Source organism: Lissotriton vulgaris, chromosome 10, assembly GCF_964263255.1.
Source record: "Lissotriton vulgaris chromosome 10, aLisVul1.2, whole genome shotgun sequence".
Classification (NCBI taxonomy): domain Eukaryota; kingdom Metazoa; phylum Chordata; class Amphibia; order Caudata; family Salamandridae; genus Lissotriton; species Lissotriton vulgaris.
Genome location: NC_141698.1, coordinates 352,099,567 through 352,121,941, shown reverse-complemented (window position 1 = coordinate 352,121,941; position 22,375 = coordinate 352,099,567). Strand labels below are relative to the sequence as shown.

The window sequence follows — 22,375 nt, the reverse complement described above, 5'->3', positions numbered from 1 at the left end:
AAATTAGTACGTAAACTTGTGGAAGCCGGCATAATGCCAGCGCAGTCAGCTTGCACCCAAGAAAAACAAACACAAGCCATGATGATGCAGATTCGCGTTACTGTTACCAGTACATGCAGGTGGGGAAGCTCTTACTTTTCTATTACGGGTGGCACTGGCCATACTCTGTTACAACAAGGGCTACTGCTCAATTAATTTAACTTTCACCTTGACCTGCCCCTGACTACTACAAAAGGAAAATGAAGAAGATAATATGATCATATATCCCTTCACATGATATTTGCTTATATAAGTTATGACTTTAGGTGCTTTGTTTTTATTGATTGAGTGAACACCGATAGGCCACACATGAATGACAGAGTTGAAAAAAAATGATTACCATAGGTAGTGAGTGGTCCCCGTAATCTCCGGAGGAAGGTACTTGTGACTTGACTTGATAATGTGAACTATAAAATATAGATACACAATATATGCTGTGCTTGCAAACTAATGTTTGTCAAGGGAGTATTCTGAAAAATTACAACTTCTACTTTCCTCGGCCTTGCTACTCTGGCACCGACGTGCGGTGTTACTTGCTCTTCAAACTAACACTCTTCGAGTCACTGTCTACTCTGTCTACTCTACATACACCTATGCTATCTGTGAGGAAGATACCATCCAGGCATTCATCCATTCAAAGTAAATGTCATTCATTCTTCTTAATGTCTCAACTGGACAAACCTTACTTTTTCTCACCGAAAAACACCCTTTTTATTTTATTTTGTAAACCACCACCCATGCATCCGTGCTTGACTTGCATTTGAATTTGACCCAAAGGATATATTGCGCACACATACAGTTTCTCTTTCACCCACCCAGGCAGTCCTCTTTTCTTTTTCCTTCCACCCATCCTTGTTTTAAGCGGCCATGCATCATATTCCTACCAGCCACCTCTGCCTGCATTCAAAAACACGTATCATTCTTTGCCAGTCATTAATTTAACTTGCTCGTCCTTCATCCTTCCTTACACCCTTCTTTCCCTTTTCGTTCATCCCATCCATCAAGTTAATCTCTGATCTGACTTGGCTTCTCGATAAAACTTTCACAGCTGAGTTGAAGTCAAATTTAGAGGAGGCCATTGGTTACTCGTAAACTCCCGCCACTAATGCTATTGCTAATGCGAAGTCAAGGGTGACTGTCTTCTACCTGGTTGACAAAAACTTAGTTCTAAATTTGTAAGTCTTCTTAACAGTAAAGTGTACTTGTACTGTACAACATACACCCCTGCAGCGAGACGGCTCTGCAATCTCTATAAGTAAGGAATATAATAGCTTACCACTGCCCACCACTACTGAGGCATCACCCACAGCAGTTCCTGCTGGCACTGGTGGCACCTCATCCGCCCCTGGAGTGATCACCTCCGCGCTGGCCCTGGCACTGGTGGTTGTCTGTGCCGATGGTGTTCCGCCTAGAAAAAACATTTCATATTTTTAGATGCCATATTACACCACTCCCTATTTTGTCTAGGAATGAAAAAAAATGTTACTACATAAACAAATATTAATTATTTGTGACTCTCTAATCTAAACTAAAAATTCCCCTTTCGGAAGGGGGGGGGGGTGCTTTTATTTATGCTTAGCCATAACATGCTACACTTTTTGGCACAACTGATGAATGCTTGCTTTTTAATGTGCAGCATTTTTCTCATAACAGACAGAAGATTCCCTTCTACGAACAAGAGCAATATGTTACTCATCATCATCACCACCAGTACTTTAAGTTCCAACAAGGTGAGGGGTCTCCCACAATTAATGTGTAAATCAGCCACTGTTCAGTTTTCATGAGTTCACCGTTTCTCTTCTATGAAGTTGATTTTAATAAATGTTTTTATATAATGCACAATTGAAAATTAATATACAGAGTACACACAGAGCTAGTTGTTTTACTTTTAATGAAGCTTTAAAACTTACATAGACTCTATGGTTTTTGGTTGAGAGTGAGCGAAAGGGTTTACAATTTGCAAGCATGATTCCGTGACTCTGAGAGGTCGGGACGACTCTGACTCCGTAGTCTTATGTTCTGGGTTGTATAATCATTGGGGATCGTCGCTGCATTCGGGAGCTAAATAATGACTCTGACACACTAACTAGTCAGTAAAGAGATTCAACTTCTGTTATGACTGAGGTATGTGGAAAGTCTAACTGCGCCTATTATCACCAATGCCCTATTTCTTGTCCATAGTTCTGTATGTGCAGAATAGTTCCTGCAACAGTAGTAGTATGTCCTCCTACCCAATCAAAAAGTAAATTAGTATCTTATTCTTGGTGGCCATTGACATTTTATTGTTGGGAATTGTCAAAGCATAAACATTAAGAAGACTTCAATAGACATTATAGACAACCCAGAGGACTACACTCAGTGCCTAGAGCTATTGCTGAATAGGACTTTTGTTTAACACATTTTGCCAACTGTGCAAGCTTAGCTAGCTACACAAACAGACTAAATATAATAAATAGTAGTAGCACAGGGAGTCATAGTAGAGGCAGGATAAGAATTTAGAAACAGTCTACAAGAAGATCAAAGACAATTTAGGAAAAAATAGAATTATGATGAACGTTTGGAATAAATAGGTGCTGTAAAAGTTAGGGAAGTATAATTAATATTATTAACAGAAAAACTTACTGGGGCCAGCAGAAGAGCCCTCGGTGGACCAATCCTGGCCTTCCTGCTCCACCGGCGCTGCTACCTCTGTCCTCTTGCCCCTGGGAGGTGCTGATGTACATGAAAGAAAGACACAAACATGGATGATTGTTATCAATGAAATCAAACCTTTCAAAAATACAATAACAAATTATTTCGGGGAAATAAACAACAATTGCACTAAATTTATTGACCTATCTGATGGGGTCTACTAGGATATTAGTATTGCTGGATTTGCGGACTGTCTACTTGGAAAGTTATGTAACTCACTAAACCAACTACAAAAAGGTTCTACTAGGACTGCCAGCACTAAGCAGCACGCGAAGTAACAGACACAGTCCATCATGATTGCAGACCACTAAAAAAATGTCCTACTAAATAACAAGTCATAATATACTCAACCTATCAATCCACCACCACTATTTCTTCTTAGTGGCAGGAGTACAAAGGAAGGACTACTTGACTTGAGTCTCTAGTCTCTAGCATTACGCGGTTCTGTAAAGTACACTCATACATAATCACTCAGGCCAAAGGGCAACAAAATTGAAAACAATTAAGCATAGTAGCACCGCCACTGAGCAGGCGAGCACCTGCAATCACAGAAGCTTTTAAAACATAATTTACCTGCAATGTAATCAGCGGCATTCTTGCTCTTCGGAAAAAACATATATTTGCAATATAACACAGAGCAGAAGAAAACAAAGTAGTTATTAAATAGCTACTAGTACTGACCAAGCCCAGGGATCTCATTCTCAACGCCAAGCAGGTCGAGCAGGTCTTGTTCCCGGTCCAGTATGTCGGACCACCGGTGGTCACCTGGTTGTAAGTGCGCCGGACCCCTGACCCCCGATACATGGCCCGGCACACTTTACCCTATAGCTGGCGACGTTCCCAGAGGCCGTACCCGGTACTGGGCCTGCCGCCTGCTGCGATGGTCTTGGGGAGGTGGCCCTGCACAAAGAAGACAAGTGCGTCCACCTCCACCTTGCTGAAGTTCTCCCTGGGACTTACATACGCCCCCCATAAACGCCCGCATGGTAGCCGGCTGCGAGGTGCGGGACTCTTCCCCTTAGAGTTCTTGCCGGCTCCCTTTGCCATGGTCCTGGGTTAAAGGAAAAATAGAAAAGAATAGGGAAAAAGTAAATAAAAGAAAAGAGAGGTAGAGAGTTACAAAAAAGTAGTTATTAAAGCAACGAAACGTAGAAAAAAACCACAAAATGTAGATGTACAAAAATAGAGAGATAGATAATGAGTAAAAAAGATTTAAAAAAGTTCAAACGAACAAAGGATTACAGAGATTCAAGCAGGATAGAAAAGGCATGCCCAGAACCATAGCAATTAATGAAAAACAAGAGGGCCGCGCCCATTGCAACCGCGTGGGTAAGTTTGCGCGATATTTTCCTCGCGAGCACGCAAAAACGGACGCGAACACGTAGTAAGCGGTCGTGAACAGGAAAAACGATCGCGAGCACGCAACATGCGACCCGGAACAGGAAATGCGCAACTCGAGCATACAACTTGCGACCGGAAACGGAAATACGCAACGCGAAGAGTGAAAAGCAAGATGGCCGCGTCCATATGCGACCGCATGGGTAACTTCGCGATCGCCGCAATGAAAAATATATTGCGAACTGGCAAAAATAAAAAAATACGCAATCTTGCGATAGTTCACGTATTTTGCGAGCCGCGAGTACGCTTTTGCGCATATTAGCGTACCGCAAAATCGCAAAATTCACCAATACCTAGTATAAATTACTATTCCCACTCCAGAGAGTGCAAAAGTAGGGTAAATGTTGGATAGCGGAGGGGTAAAAATTACTTTTCCCACTTCACTGAGTGCAGAAGTAGAGTAAGTGTTGGATAGTGGATGAATTAAATGTACTATTCCAACTCCAGTGAGTGCAACTGTATGGAATGTTGGCTAGCAGAGCGGTAAAAACGATTCCCATTCCAGTAAATGCAATATTAGGGAAAGTGTTGAATAATAGAGGGGTAAACATTACTATAGATATATACTCTTCACTACAAAGAGTACAACAGTAGAGAAAGGGTTGGATAGCGGAGGGGCAACAATTACTATTTCCACTCAAATTAGTGCAGTATCAGGAACGTATTGGATAGCGAAGGGGTAAAAATTACTATTCTCACTCCAAAGAATGCAACAGCAGAGAAAGTGTTGGATAGTGGAGGGGTAAAAATTACTATTCCTACTCCAAAGAGTGCAACAGTAGGGAGAGTGTTGGATAGCAGAGGGGTAAAAATTACTATTCCTACTCCAGAGAGTGCAAAAGTAGGGTAAATGTTGGATAACGAAGGGTTAAAAATTACTATTCCCACTCCAGAGAGTGCACATGTAGGGTCAATGGTGGATAGCGGATGGGATAAATTACTATTCTCACTCGACTGAGTGCAAAAGTAGGGTAAGAGTTGGATAGGGGAGGAATTAAATTTACTATTCCATCTCCAGTGAGTGTAACAGTAGGGTAAGTGCTGGATAGCAGAGGGATTAATTTTACTATTCCAACTCTAGTGAGTGCAACAGTAGGGAAAGTGTTGGATAGCAGAGGCAAAGAAATACTATTCCTACTCCAATGAGTGCAATAGTAGGCAACGAATCGGCTAATGGAGGGGTAACAATTACTATTCCCACTCCAGAGAATGCAACAGCAGAGAAAGTGTTGGATATCGGAGGGGTAAACATTACTATTCCCACTCCACTGAACACAACCGTAGGATGTGTTGGATAGCGGAGGGGTAACAGTTTTTATTCCCACTCCAGTGAGTGCAACAGTAGGGAAAATGTTGGATAGCAGAGGGGTAAACGTTACTATTCCCACTCCAGTGAGTGTAACATTAGGGAAAGTGCAGGATAGCGAGGGGTAGAAATTACTATTTCCACTTCAGTGAATCCAATAGTAGGGAAAGTGCTGGGTAGCAAAGTGATAAACATTACTTTTCCCACTCCAGTGAGTGCAACATTAAGGAAAGTGTTGGATAGCAGATAAACAAAAAATACTAATAACACCTAAACGGTTGAAAACATTTTTACAACATTTTAAAAGTCATAAAAATTAAAAATCAATATTTAGAAAATAATTAATTTAAATCAATTACACATATAAAAAGAACATATTGTAATCTTAATTACATATAACAAAAACCTACAAATACTATATAAAAGAAATTAATAAATACATTTATAAACAATAATTATTTTAAAGTAACAAATATTAACAAACAAAAAATTATTTAGACCATAAATGTATTTATTTTATTTGATACCCTATAACACCACACCAATTACAAAACACTTGCGGGCACAAGCATCATTGCACCCTTTTACGATTCCTAAATTGCGAAAATTAAGGAATCGCAATTTAGAAATCGCAAACGGCAAAAAGAATAATTAGCAATTATTTTTGCGATTTCTTAATTTTCCTTAATTGCGATTCACATTTTGCGAATCGCAATTAAGGGAAAAATTCCAATTGATTCCTATGGGCCAAAAGGCCCATTGGAATCAATGGGAAGGTATTAACATTTTGCGATTTTCATTTTGTGAATCGCAATTTGTTCATGCGTTTCAAGGGTGCTGAGGGGGGTCCAAAGGACCCCCCTGCACCCTTGAAATGTTTTTTTAAGTGCAAGTTTCACACACACATGTCCAAAGGACATGTGTGTGTGTAACATAACACTTTCAAAAATGCTTTTTTGAGCATTTTTGAAAGATTTCGCAAATTAACACGAGGTTCAACCTCATGTTAATTTGCTCCCCCTATTTGTGAATTCACATTTTTTTAAACATTCAGGCATTGCATTAAAGGAATCGCAAAAATGTGATTCCTTAAATGCAATCGCATTTTTTAGAAATCGCAAAAAATAGAGATTTCTAAAAACATTGTTTAATGCATCCCAAAAAGTGATTTTGGAATCGCAAACAGCCAAATTTTGCGATTCGCACCGTTTGCTACTCCAAAATCGCTTGATGCATGTGGCTGTTAAACATTTTTAATGACATTTATTTCCAAAATTAACATAATATTAAAAAACTAAAAAACATCTTATTAATAAAATATAAAAGTATACATGAATTAAGTACACAAGCTTTAACACTCTAATATCCACAATACACACTTAAATTAAACTATAAAATATAAAGCAAAATTATATATTATTTTTTGAAGAAAAAAACGTTACAATTAACTACTAATAATTAAATAACATTTTATTTAATACCCACCCTTTACCCATTTAAAAGTAAAAACAAAAAAAATAAACATTTCCCGAAAATAAATATCATATATTTAACATTATTTAACTATATATTAATTAATCAAACACAAATTACTTCCCACACTTTACTCCTATAAACACCACTACACCTGCATAAAATTAATGACACAATTACCATGATTAATTACCAATTAATTAAAATTAATTAACAACTAATTATTAATTCGTCAAATTATAATACCTTACTTCCCACCCTTTACACCTATAAAAACTACCACTCACAGATATCATTTATTACACAATTACAAAAATGAATGACAAATTAATTCATGAAAATTAATTAACAACCAATTATTAAATAATTAATAACACATTAATTTACACATTTAACACTATACCATCTCAATTAAACAAATATTAATCCACCCACCATCATAATGGGCCCCTAAATATAGTCCATGTAAGAACAGTACCTATTTTATTTTGAAGGGTGTTTAGAAAAGGAAGTAGTTCAATAACTACAAAAGACTAAATAAATTATAGTACGGGGCATAAATTCCACAGCAGGCAAGTCAAGTGAATGCGTCACCAGCAAGCATAGGGATGTCTCAGGGGTCCATTGGATTCCTTTTGACCACTTTCAAAGGGTGCCATCAGGGTGCGGACTTTTGTAGCACACAGCCAGTGTGCCCCTGCCCTTACAGCTCCTTTGCATTTGTGCTCACATGCATAATACAGAGTATGCACACTGAAAAGTGTTTCCCAATTTTCATGGGATTATACTCAAATGAAGGAACGCTCCTTTCAGTTTATGCTGAAATAATCTGTATTATTCACGGGGTCTTGCAAGCACCGGGTGCTCATTTTGCAGTACCAAAGTTCCTTGAAGGTGCAGGAGTCATGCACAGATGACAATTGCATCCCCATGGGCACCTTAAATAGTAGGGACTATTTTATGTATTGGGTGCACTATCCTTGTCTGAGCCATTGCGCATCTTTAACTGTGCGCTCTGAGCTCAGACTTGGTTAGTATGCCCTATTACAGTCAAAGAATCACCCCTAGTGCAGCGGCAACCTCATGCCTTCCCTGGAGAACAGCGCATTAGTGTAAGGTCGACTAGCTGTTTGAAGCAGTCAGTTCATCTTTTACTGAGCAGCTGGCAATGCAGCATGATTTTGAAAGAGGGGCAGCAATCACACTGCAGGCAGGTGTAGTGAGTGATTGAACCCACCTACAGGGAGATATCTGTGGGGTTCTACAGAATCAGTTTCCACACTTGCAAGAGACACCCTCAGGGGCACAGCAACTGTGCCCCACTTTTTTGTGGAACACAACCAGTGCCCTGTCTGTCTGATTCAATGCCTTTGCACCCACTTCTATAATGTGGTGCACTTTGTAATACCAAAGTGCTCATGAGCGCAGAAAGCAGGTGCACATGCTCATGGGGAGCTTTGTTTGACGAGGCCTCTGCTATTCCTACGGTCAGGCTATCGTAAAATATACATGTTGGTACCACTGAAATGTGCGACCAAAAACATTAGAATTGTGATTCTTTTAAAACTAGGATGCACAAAAGTATGAATCCCATATTCTTTCAAAAAAAGTAAAATTATAATGTACTTTTTTGAAAGTGATCATTGATAGAGTGGAACAGGAGCAACACCCAAAGTGCGGAGATGTCTTATCGCCCTAAATAAACCCTACTAACAAAAATGTGTACTGATATAACAGCTATACCTAAAGATAAGGATATACTGTTGTGCTGGAAGTGGGGAATGGCCAAACTAAGAATAACTGAGAATTGTTAGTGCTGGCAATTGAAGGTCTTTCTCCTCGCTTCTGTTCTGAAATATCCATCTAAAGGAAAGAACAAAAATCCAATAAGGTGCACGGTCTGGACCATACTTTAGCAGACATGTATCGAGCTGATCTCTCTATATTGGCCCCTGGAGTAGCATGTGAATATGATTCTATCACCACTGGTTGGGGAGATGATTCATCGACAAAAACAACAGTTATACCTGTTCATAAGATGTGGAAAAAATGAAAGGTAAAACTACAGTCCACTTACTGCCCTGGATGGTACAGGAAAAATGTATGGAAAGGTCTTGCATCGTTGCATTCTCTATTGGATGTAAGAATATAACATAGTAGCTAAAGTCAAAGTTAATATTATGGAACTTGTGGATGAAATCAATATTTGAAAGCCTTGTGTATATTTATACCCTGGACACTAACTCCTAAATCATTAAGAAAAATTATTTTATCTGTGAAGCGTTCAAGTGATCAGCTCTTCACAGTACATTCTGTAAAGGCTGTTTTGTCTCTTGTATGTACTATACGGAAATCGCAGCAACTTCAGCTGATTTGCGAGTTGGAGACTTTGGGGCTCATTATGATGCTCGCCACCATAACGATGATGGGACCGACTGCCAGATGTGCGGCAGTCCCACCGGTCCAATTAGGATGCGCATGCCACACTGGCGGGCGCATCCAGGCCTTTTACCATTGCGGATGATGCTGCTGGCTGCAGCAACGTCCACAACAGTAAAAAGGCGTGCACAGCATTTCCCTGCACTGCGTGGCAGGCACCTCGTGGTGCCTGCCACGTGGTGCAGGGAACTGCAGGGGGTACCATGGGTACCCCGAATTGCACCCCCCCACTCTCAATGGGCCCCCAAAGCCAATTCCTGCCAGGCTTTCCTTGGCGGCATCAACGGCATGGAAAAGCCTGTAACCTCCCACATCATAATATGGCTGGCTGTGCCTGCAAGGCACCTCCACCATATTACTGCCCAGCTCCTCACTGACTTTCCATCCGCCGCGATACCCACCACCATAGTAATCTGGCGGTGGGAAAAATATGTTTGATGGTGGACCTACGGCCACTGCAGGGCCGGTGGTTGCCACCGTCAGCCCAGCGGTGGCGGTCTTTTCGCCATCATAATCACCCCCTTTGTTGGTAATAACAATAGATGAATAAACAGACTTTTGAAAAGTGCATGAAAACGCCATGATAATTTCCAATAGGATCCATGCAAAAGATAAACAATATGAAAGGGATATATTGGCCAGCAAAAGTAAGAAACCGGCGCCCATGTGTATTGTTAAATGCAAAAAGAACAATTGATGGACAGAATGCAGAACAATGTCATACATTCACCGTAGTTCAGAGATGTGGGCCTAAATCCATCGTTATTTTGCTCACCATGCCATTCCAGTTTGGACCCAGCCATATGCAAATTAGTATTGACCCTTCACCCATTAGGAACAGTCCAGCCCGACCTGTCAGGCCAGGTCCTCCTTGGACTTGAAACAAACATCCTAGGACTGGTTTCAGGCTTTCAGGATAGCTTGACTCCAGTGGCATGGAGAGAACGGGACCCACATCTGGGCATACCCGTCCCACTCGGGGTGACAAATGCAAAAAGAACAATTGATGGACAGAATGCAGAACAATGTCATACATTCACCCAGTACAGTGATCTGGGCCTAAATCCATTCCAGTTTGGACCTAGCCATATGCAAATCAGTCTTGACCCTGCGCCCAATGGGAACAGTCCAGCCCGAATGCGCATTGTTAGGCTTTATTGAGGAAATAAAGAATGTAAACCAAGATAAAGTATTCGAGTTCTACAACACTTTTTACTGCTGATCTGGATGCATACAGATAATCAGACGATATGCTCATCCGATCCTTGGACTCTGCAGAGAGCACAGGCGTGTTGTCACATATGCACCATCTGTATTTATGTGAAAGTATTTTAAGGGGTACATAGCTGTCAAAATATGGTTAAAGTCAGGAACGAAAATGCAGTGCTTTCAGGTGAGTGAATGGGTGGGCAGTGTAGGGGGTGGTAAAGTGGAGGAGATGAAAGGAAGTACATGTAACAGGAAAGAGTGAAAAGACAGAGCTGAAGAGGAAGGAGATGACATGTGTGATGTGCAGATGAAAGGTTTCTAAAACATGTGTGGACAAAATTGTGCTAGTGTCTAACAGTGCCGGAGAATACAGAGAAATGTGGTGTGAAGGGGAGAACTCGAGGGATTGAGATTACTCTGAAAACCGCTACCTCTTCCTCAGACAGCGGTAATGTTCAATTCAGAGTCGCACATTTTCAGAATGTATATGATAATACAAACACAGCCAAAGTCAATAGGTCCGGCTTGATTCAGGCCTATCTCTGTGTTTCGGAGAGAGTTAGAGAGGCAGAAGGTAAGATCTCTCAGATAGAAGATCAAGTGGAAAAGACAGCCTCCTTCCAGAAACAGAAATCCTTGATTGAATTAGAGGAGTTGGAAAATGTCTCAAGCCACACTAATCTGTGCATTATTGGGGTCCTGGAAGGGCTGGAGGGCCAACATATGCTGCAATGGGTAAACACCTTCATTAAAAAATAGGTCCTCCCTGAACATCCTGGGAATCTTACACTTACAAGAGCCCACCGAGTACCGGTGCATTTGACTCCAAATTCAATATATCCTCGCACAATTCTGGTCAAGTTTGGGTACTATAGGGTGAACGACTTAATGCTATCTAAAGCTATCAAAGAGAAACAGTTTAGTACCACTGAAACCCCTCTCTGCCATATATTTTCTGACATATCCTCCTCAGCAGCGAGGAAGAGGAAAGAATTGTAAAGATACTTAATCTTTTTAAGGTGCAAAGGACACAGCCAATCATCACACATCAGTCAAAGCTGAAGGTGCTAGTAAAGGGTCGGATCCACGTTTTCTGCGATGTTTCAGATGCTCAAGAACTCTAATAACAAATATCAGAGAAGCCATAAGCAAGGAGTGTGTGGGTAGAAAAGTGGACATTGGGGCATTCCGACAGTCCAAAATCGGGGAACCTTGATGCTAGTATGTGACTCTCCCTTTCTCTAGGGAATGAATGTGGACTATCGAGTCGTGGTTTCTTGGCCTATCTTTATAAGTTTTACTAAAAAGATGATGAACCTTATTTAGATACCTTTATGAGAGAGAGAGGAGGGCGTTAGCGACCTTGGAGCAAGGGTGTGTCTAGGTCTATAAGGGAGGGGCCTCTCCCTCTTTTCTCACTCTTTGCCCTTTTTTTTTCTTCTCTTTCCGTTTTGCTGACGTAGTAGGGGGGTATGGGGTAGCCGAATAATCAGGGCAGAATACCAGGGTGTCAGTCTTAGGTAAGGGAAGCATGTCATGTGTGAGTAGGTTGGTGCTTCGTTCACCACAGTTGAGGGATAGGTGATGATGGAGGTTGGGGTGGGGGGACATGTTAGGTGGAGGGGTGAAAGGAATGAAAAATATGGATCCAGGTCTGCAATGACTTAATTTAAGTAGTAAGGATGGTAGATTAGAATGTTAGGCTGGCTTGTGGGGAGCATTAATCAACAGTGCTGGCTTCACTTTTTATTAGTTTATGGCAGGAGAAAGAAGTGGTAAAAATTGGGAATTGTATAATCTCTCTCAGTGAAAAAGAATGCTCTATCTCTGCCATGTATCGGTCAAAGGGGGAGAGACCCTTTATAGGTTATACGCCTTTTTTTAGAACATCAGTGTGAGAACCTAACTGAAGGTAATGTGTTTTAATGCAAATGAGCTCAACAATTTAAAGAAACTTCGGGCAATAGAAAGCTGAGTTATAGCCAAGAATCCTGCAGCGATCTTGGTCCAGGACACCCATATCCCGGCTAGTAAACTGTCAGGATTCTCGATGTTCAAAAAATGTGTAATTTATAGAAGGTTTTTATCTGCCCAAGCCGCTCATCGTGGTACTGCTATTTTCTTATCAAAATGGGCAGGTGGAGAAAGGGTTGACAGCGATACAGAGGGCCGTTGGTGATGGGTTAGTTGTTTAATAGGGTCAAAATATTTTACATTTGCTATCTTTTATGCCCCAGTTGAAGATAACATTACTCCATATGTGAATTTATTCCAGTCACTTAGGCAAAACACGGTGGGATTGATTAGTAGTGAGGATTTTAATTTGCTGCAGGATCCAAGACTGGATTCCTCGGTAAAGGCAAAAAAACAGACAAAACCAAAATCCTTGTGATTCATTAGGAACTTCAAGGATATTCTCGCTTTAACTGAACCCTGGCGGGCAGCGGGCCCTACAAAAATTGCATATACCTGCTTTCGGGGAGGTTCATACCTCCTCTTGTAAACTTTTTTCTTAATCTCTTGCTCCCTTACTTATAAATCTCAAACCACTATGCCTAATATATTCTACTATCATGCAATGCATAGCCTAGAGCTCGAAGTGACCAAACCCTTGCTGGGCACTAGAAGATGGATGTTAAATAAAAATATCTGCAGGCGGAAGGGTGGGCACAAATTCTTAAAGATGAGATTAAGGAATTTGACGATTCATCAGAGGGCAATGTTTGGGACTCTATGAAGGCATTTATTAGAATGAGGATAATAAGTAAGGATGCAGAGAATAACCTCAAAGCCAAAAAACAAAAACAGATTTTAGAAGAAAAGGTACAACAGAGCTATGTTAGGTTTCTGCAGAAGTCATCCAGAGCTAAAAAAAAAAATCACTTGACACTGCCAGACAGGCGATGAGGGAAACTTAGTATGCTAAGTGTGCCACCCTTACCTGGATTCAGTCACAAAAGGTTTATGAAGCACGTAACTTCACTGGCAAATTTCTAGCATGGCAGGCTCGGGAACAGGCAGCCAAGAATAGGATAAATAACTTGAAATGTTAAACCACCCAAATAGTATGGTGGCAATCAGAGAAGGTGGGAGAAATTATGTAAAATCATTATAGACAGATTTATTCACAGAATCAGTCGATTGACAGACTCGCTTTAGAAAAACTTTTAGTAGATTGCGATATCCCAGCCTTAACTAGAGAGGAGGGAGATGATAACTCTCAACGCTTCTGGAGGTCATCATGAATCTACCTAATGGGAAAGTCTGTGTTCCAGATGAATTCCCTGGGCACATATTTAAAACTTTTTTTCAATGTTTTATCTAATCCTCTTTTATCACTAGCTAATAGATTGTCACAGGGATGCATCATACCATCTTCTTTTTTAAGGGGAACATTGTAAGCGATCTAAAGAAAGACAAGGAGGCTGAAGATCCTAATTTGTACCACCCTCTCACATTGTTAAACACAGATTATAAGATAGTACTAAAGCAACTTGCAAATAGATTCAATATAATAGCCGCAAGATTGATCCACTTAGACCAGATTGGCTTTTAGCAGGCAGGCATTTAGTAACAAACACTCACTATTTGGCAGAAGCTCTGGATTACTTTGCTGTGAATCAGATACAAGCCTTGTTATCCTGCAAGAGGCGGAAAAAGCTTTTGGCATCATGGACTGGGAAACTTTATTTAATATCTTGACCAGATTTGGTTTTCATCCCGGGTAATGAGTCTTATATATAACATGTATTGTAAAGCTAAAGCAGGTATCATTAATTCAGTAGAAGTGGGGCAAATAAACGTTACACAGGGCACAAGACATGGGTGTCCATTATCCCCTATTTTATTTGCGTTCTTTTTTGAGCCACTAGCTAGAGCAATCTGAGCAAATAAAAGTATCCAGCCTCCAACCCCACAAATGGATCATATAAAATGATTTGCGGAAGCTATCTGGGTAATTTTAAATCGTCAGAAAGAGACTCAAGAACAGCTTTTTGAGATTGTTGCTCAATATGAGGTACTGGAAGGGTATAGAATTAATGAGAAAGACAGAAATAATACTCTGTGGCTGTACTTCCGATGCTCTACTTCTAGATGTGGCTGGTTTTGCTAATTCTGAACCAAAGCACTATTTGGGGATAAGGTTCTCTTCTAAAATCGAGGATATGTATGACCTTAAATCCTCTCCCCTTCTCATAAAGGTACAAACCTTATTCTCTCAGTGGATTTCTATTCCTTTGACTATCCTAGGGAGAGTCTCCCTAATCAAAATGTTGGTCCTCCCTTTATTAAATTTTGTATTCTCTGCCATCCCATGCATGTTAACTACTTCATTTTTTTAAACTGTTGAGTCCATGCTCTCATCATTTATCTGGCAAATAAATTCATCCAGAATTGCACTAAGCACTCAATATGAGTCATGGGAAAATGAAGTATTGGCGCTCCCCAGCCTATTTTGCACAACTTATGTCTAGGTTCAAAGACTCTCAGGGTTTAAAAAAAATAACTTTCTACAGTTGATTTATGAAGAGCTTAATATCTGGGACATACTAAAGACAACTAAGTTGCCTAAACGATTCATTATAAGAGCTTGATGTGTCTCTTTCGAAAACGCGGAGATCTCTATAGGAGATACTCCATTTCCCAGATTAATGCAGCAACTCCCTTGGCTGCTGTGGATTTAGGTCAAAGGGAGAAGCTCTCACTTGAAATTGTTCAACGGTGGGGTAGAGCAGGATAATGTAAAATCTCAGACGTCCTTATGGGAGACTGATGGCAAAACGTAGGGAAAATAGGACATCATATACAGGATGACTTTCTTCTCTCTGGCTCATTTCGAACAGTCAATAAAGTTCTGTTGGATTTGGATAATGGATTTAGGCCAGATTCTTAGTAGCAGAGAGGTGGCATCTGCCATAAACAAAGACAGGGTTTTAAAAAGGCCTGGGGAATGGAACAGAATACTTGTAGTATGTAATGGCCTTAATTCCGCCCATAAAGCAATTAAAAAATGGGACAAGTATGAAGGCCTTAAAATGACAAGTTAGATGTGGAAGGAAGTCAATATATTAAATCTTAGTGTGTTAAGAGGAGCTAATTGGCGTTGGATGTTTTTTTTCTCTCTAAATGGATTCTATATAGAACCCCAGCTTTTTAAACAGGTATTAACCCAGCCCTCTCAGTTAATTATGCCTGGTGTATAGGGCATTTCCCTGCAAATTGGATGCATGTTATCAGCCACTGTTCAGCTATACAGGGATCATGGATTAACATATTTCAGTATCTTGTAGGTGTCTGGAGGGTCAATCTGGCTCCAACTATTTGGCTAAGAGTCCTGGGATATGACCCAGCATTGGGCTTGTTAATTAGGTGTGTAAAACTATTATATATTGCACCAGCTGAGCTCTAGCTCTTTTACTTCAAAATTGGTGAACTCAGATAATTCCCTCAATGAAGGATTGGCCACAAAAAATTAGGTGAGTAAGAAACAGTAAACAGTTATACGCAATACGAAATGGAGGAGTTAGGTACTTTGAGAAACTCTGGGAACAATATTTCCAATCTGAAGATGTAGGAGCGACATGAAGGGGACTGATTAAACTGCCCTACGTCTACTTCCTCATCCTAATATAGGAATTTCAGGACCTATTCTCCCTCCTTTTATCTGGTTTTAAGTCAACTGCATTTAGGGTTTTAGTATTTTCTGCCATGAATGAATTCTTTTACTGTAAAATGTTATACCCTGTGTATTTATTTCTATTTATATAATATGAAATTATATTTGCATTGAAGACACTGACGTGCAATTTTGCAGACAGATCCTAACACCACCCTAGTTTGTGGGGTGGCTAAATTCCTTAGTTGGGCGTGGGTGATCAGAGTGAAAGACTTTCGTTAATTTCACAAGGCGACTATTTTTAACTGTGTCCAAAGCTGTAATTGGTTTAATGATCTTTTACTGTTGTACTCCTGTTTAAGTGTTTATCTAATGTCTTTTAAAAATGAATTGTATTTTTAACTGCCAATGTGCTTTTTAAGATATTTCATAACGAAATAAAGCTTTGTACTACTACTACTTATGTGCAATTTATTATGAATATTTACTGAAATGCATATATTTGATACTACAATACCTGGATCCTAATAAAAATATAAATTACAAAAAAAAGACTGCTGAAAAAATGTCAATGTACAAAACAATTGTGACCAAACAATCAACTGCCAGAATATGCATTTATATCTACGTACCTTGAAAATCTATATCTATGGTGATGGCCTGGGAGCTTATACCAGTGGTTTTAATGCAGGCCCTGCATTGCACTAAGTGAGTGAGCCTGGCAACTCCTCCCCACAGTAGATGGATTTGAAGGGAGAATTGGGGTTTTCCCCTAAAGATAATTTTGATGGGGCTAAATGGTTTATATATTGCCAGATCAATAGCTTTTTCAGCCTTTTCGGAAAAGAAACTCATGAAATATTCCAGTACTCCAAGGGCTGGCACAGTAACGTGGGGTGTTTCTTCTTCTCTTCATCAAATCATACGTGTCTAATGGAAAATTGCCCTCCGTCAAGGCTGCTTTCAGATGAGGATGAGCCCCCTGTGTTCCATTTTGCCAGTCCAACACTCCTATCACCCGCATTCCCACATTACCACTCCCTATCACCTTGCAGCCACCCCAAACCATCACACTCATACCCTCTAGCTTAGCACTGCCACCCTTTAGCACTTCATCATTGTGAGAAGTTGGCCTGGCATATGCTGTCCACTAGTTCTAGTGGGCACCTTGCACCAGTCCAAACAAGCCCTTATTTAAAGACAACCTTTATTGAAAGCTATCCTTGTGGTAGCTATGGACAGCAGCCTTCAGGTTAAGTCTTGAAGGAGTGTAAAGCAGCACGGTTTACCAGATCATAACCTCTTGAATGTCTAAATGAAAGGAAAACCACACAAGGTATATATAAAATATATGTATTTATTACTAAACACTCTCTAGTAATCTCTTTATGAGAACATCAGGAAATAGCACAATATACAATGGGCTCCAAGGGGAGACCAAACCATATATTAAGAATGTGGTATAAGATGCACAACTTGACTAGACACAGTGCCTCGAGCACGTAGAATCACTGGGACCCCAAGGAACCACCCAAGCTAGTGACACAGGAGACCCACGGGGGACGTGGGCAGTGTTAGAATACAGGCTCGAGCCCCGTACTATTCTATGGGAAAGTCGCTGTTGGAATTTTAGAAGTTAAGGACACTTAGGAGAGGACTATGAGCAAACCCCTTTAGACTTAAGGGGTTCTATGGCCAACACCAACAGTAGTACCGGAGTACTCGAGTTACCTCACTCAGAGAAGCCGGGTGCATGGGTGTCAAATGGTGTCGGGAATCGTTTTCACTGGTGACCTGCTGCAAAGTGCTGCTGCCGTGGAGAAGAAAAGTGTCCAGTGTGATCCAAGCATGGATCAAAGATGTGAAGAACCTGAAAGCAGAGGGGACAGAGTCTGGGTCACTTGCCAGTGACCAGGGGCACGATAGACAAATGCCCATCGATGTAGGGTGCTTCAGGTGTGAAGAGGTGAAGCTTGACTCTGCAGACACGAGGACCAGGAGTTGTTGACGACAACCAGGAGCCGGATTTGAGCTGTCCCACAAAGAATGATGAGTGCTGCAGTGTTGGTGCTCAGTTTGAACACAACAAGCCTTGGCAACAGCATCCCAGGCAGAAAGAAAAAAGATGCTTCAGTGAGGACCAGCAAGGTCTAGGGAACTCCCCAAATGATGGAGAATCAGGGCACGTTTGGAGCAACCAGGGAAGCCCAAGGAAAGTTAAAGTTGCCTTCTCAGGGACCCACAGGTCGATGGACCAGGGATCGCGAAGGTACCTCGAGAGAAAACACACTCGTGGAGAGGAAGGCTGGCAATCTTCAGTGGAATTGCTGCTCGGGTCTGGGTACAAGTAACCCAATGCACAACTTCAAGGATTGTCGAGAAGTATATGCACTTGCAAATGTGTATGTGTCCATGGTTTCCGGTTCCACGGTACCCGCGAGGACTACGGGTCTCAGATTTGCTGGGAGTTTGGGTCAGCCTTTAGGAAGTCTGGGAACCCACCTCCTGTGTTGCAAATTCTTTGGAGTCCGGCGGGAGTTTCAGAAAAGCAAACCAGTCATATGAGCCTTTGGTGCCTGCCAAGCAGGGGAGTAACTCCTTTACTCCAAGGGAGATTCTTCAGTCATCTAGCGCTTTGTAGATCGTGGAAGTTCCAGGATTCAGTATCAGAGTTTCATCCTGGTAAATCTAAAGTCCTGTAGTCAGGGGTTCCTACTTTATACCCAAGGAAGTGGTGGGACAAACTCAGGGGACCCACCTATGGGAGGATTTGGAAAGAGGGGTGGCTAGCTACATCCATTTCCTTTGTCCAGTTTTGCACCAGCCCCTGCAACCAGTTTGAACTGGGCTATGCACAGGGACACCAAATGTGCCCCAAGTGCAGACTTCAAAGCACTCTTGGAGTGCACCCACACTTCCCCAATACACTAAAGCCTGTCTGGGAGGTGGTGACACCTCCGTGTGTCAAGAAACCTATTGTACAGGCCTCCTGTGCCAGTGTTTTGTCCAGCAGCAGGAGGCCAGACTCATGTCTGTGGCTGGCAGCATCCATTTTGTCTATTGCCAGGGCTCTGTTAGCTGGTACAGGGTATACCAGTGCTGTCATGTCTCTCCCTCTGGCAGGGTGGGATCATACTCCCACACCAGTTACTGGTGTGGAGGTATGATTCCAAAGTGTTTGACACCAAACACAACATGTTTCCATGCAGCCATTCCAAAGTTAAACATTAACCGCAAGGTTATAATGCACTTAAGAGTATATGGTCTGGCTGCATCACAAAACAACCTTGGAGAATAGATTCCGAAGGCTGCAGAGGGGCCCTGCTCAGGCATGGGCACCCCTCACACGGAACCTGCCTTCAGGATTGATAAGGCCTCATATAGGGGTGACTGATAGTTTTATATGTGTAGTGATATAAGGTACATATAGGGAACCTATATCTAAGTAAGGGGTGAATACACCACCTTACACAGGTTGCTGTAGCAGACCTGTGGTGTCATTTTGGAAGGCTGCCCAGGGGTGGCATAATACATGCTTCAGCCCCTGGTAGGCCTCTGGGGAACCTATGCCCTTGGTACATAGTGTACCATATACTAGGGACTCATAAGGTTACCCCAGTACCCAATCTGGAGTGTCCTAAAGTACATGCAATCATTTTAGAGAGGAAGCATCTAGGCTGGGGTCCTGGATAGCAGGTCCCCAGTCAGACTAATGCCGAAAAACAGTGAAACATCAGCAAAAAATGGGGGTAACTATAAGAAGCAGATCCTCCTCTCCTACAATCATAACACTCATTTTCCTGCTAGCTAACAACACTTCGCTGACCACCCCACAACACCCTATACTATAGCACTACCACCCTCACAAAACTGCACATTACAGCACTACACTAACATCCTCTAGGGCCACAATGCCACCCAAACATAATTCATTTCAACCCCTCCAGTGCTGTTCTATCCACAGCCTCACAGTGCGATATGAGGGCACTGCATAATCTTTGAAACACTTATTACTGTACTACACTGCAACTGCACTAGCACTTCATGTCAGAGTGCACAACAATTCCTACAGCACTGCATTACCACTCATAAAATGCACCACCATAATCTACACTCTAACATCATGTCTGGACCCACAATACCACTCCATTGCAACACTCCCATCTAAGCAGCACAATGACAATGCTTTCAGCAACATACTACAACGTCCATCACTGCACTTCTTCCTCCAAGTGCTACACGCTTCCCCCAAAAGCTACACCAGCCACCCAATAATACTAAATCACCTCTTCACCATCACTACATTACTACCTTGCAGAACCACAGTATAACCCTCCACCATATTTTCATGTTTCAGCTCCATACGTGAATCCCAATTGCTACACTACCTCTTGCATCTCACCTGGACCATTGTATTAGTACATAATCACAAAAAAAAACCACCAGACCAATAGCCACAAAAACTGCACTCCCACCCTAGCATAACATTGTCACCCAAACAGTGCATTATCAACCACATGGACCGGGCTATCACACCGCTGCCACACCTAAGCACAGACTAACACATTTTACGGCTGTGCCACTCTAATACTGCGCTAGCACACCACCATTGGACTGGTACCTAGCAGTGCTCTTCTGACCCCAGAGAACCTCACTAAAATCTACTACTACCCCAGCTCAAGTCCCTATGCCTTCCTACACCCTGACATAGAAAAACACCTCTTCTTGCTCTACACTTGGGGCCCAATGTAGGTAATCCCAGATTACCGATTCTTAAATACTGAGTCATACTGATTCGGTATTTAAGAACTGGCAATCGGGATGTAGGTAATTTTACCGATTTAATTACCGAATCGGTATGATTCGGTAATTACCGAATCGGTATTTACCGATTCGGTAACTGCCATTCATTCCTATGGGCCTGCAGGCCCATAGGAATGAATGTCAATTACCGAATCGGTAAATACCAATTCGGTAATTGGGGGAAACATAGAAGGGTGGCAGGGTGTCACTTTGACACCCTGTTGCACCCCTCAATTGTGCATGGGTGCACATGTTGCAGACATACATGCCCTTAGGGCATGTATGTCTGCAACATGGCACTGTTTTAAAAGCAAAAAAAAGCTTTTTAAAGGATTTTCATTATTTACCACCAACTTCTAGTTGGTGGTAAATAACGAATTATTAAACCCCTGTAGCACTGATTACAGTGCTGCCTACATGTCAAGATACAAATTCGGTAATTTTATCGAATCAGTATTTTACAGAATCAGTAAAATTACCGATTCAGTAAAATTACCGAATCTGTATTTTAACATGCCCCTACATCCCAAACTCCAAATACCGGTCTGTAACAGCCGAAATCGGCCGTTACCGACCGGTATTTGCCTTCCTACATCTTGCCCTTGGACTCTTAATACTCCAAAAGGCAGGCATATTGCATTTGCTTGAGATTACTACACAAAGTATGCGTCATTTTTATTATTGGCGAGCTAAATAACACTTACTTCATCAGCTTGACAGGGAATGCAATGCTGCATTGGCCACGCAGGATTCCAACCTATGAAAGGCAGGCCGCACACAAACCATTCAGTCCTGTAATGAATAAATAGAGGTGTAAGGGGGTGAATGAACTCATAACCTACCAGCACATAATCTGCATCCGTCTCAACAAGTTTAAAGATGTATTCTTCGTTTGATCCCGTATTGAACAAATCAACTGCATCTTCTACGGTCCAGGAAACCTGTGGAAGGGAGAGAATTGTGGCCGCAGAAGCTACCGCGAGCACAGCTAAGACACTGACACACCGCTCCATTGTAAATCTCATAGGCTGACCAGAGAGCTGTTTGTGATACCGGGAATTGAAGGAGCCCCTTTTATAAGGAATACCGCTTCTCCCTTTTGCTGAAATGTAAGCCTGAAAGCTAATATACACAGGACGGCTGGCTCGAGTTTCTCAAAGAGGGATTTGTGTTTTGTGTTTTTTTGGGCCTGGAATTTTCAAGATTGCAACAGACAGAGGCGGGAAAGTGCGTCACACATTGGCACGAGGCACATTTGAGATTTATGTGTTTTTTTCCATTTGCTTGTTTCTTGGAACACATCCAAAGAGCTTTATTTTGTGGACCTCTGCCAAAATTTTATGAATGGAACACACGAAATTTGACTGAAATCTGTACCCTTATTAGGTACTGATTGAATC

The 22,375-nt window shown here is 41.6% G+C and overlaps 1 protein-coding gene across 2 annotated transcripts in view; it reads right to left on the bottom strand.

Moving 5' to 3' along the window:
- LOC147685237 (cathelicidin-related peptide Pt_CRAMP2-like) overlaps positions 1 to 22,125 on the bottom strand; it is an 86,121-nt gene extending 63,996 nt beyond the window's left edge. Inside the window, exon 1 of one of the 2 annotated variants that reach the window (XM_086939604.1) lies at positions 21,818 to 22,125. In XM_086939604.1, the coding sequence (XP_086795730.1) occupies positions 21,818 to 22,000 (183 nt within the window). In that variant the 5' untranslated portion in view covers positions 22,001 to 22,125. Of the gene's footprint in view, positions 1 to 21,679; positions 21,762 to 21,817 lie in introns of those variants that run through there. The other variant, XM_086939605.1, reaches the window with a different exon arrangement.
- Positions 22,126 to 22,375: the final 250 nt, after the last annotated feature.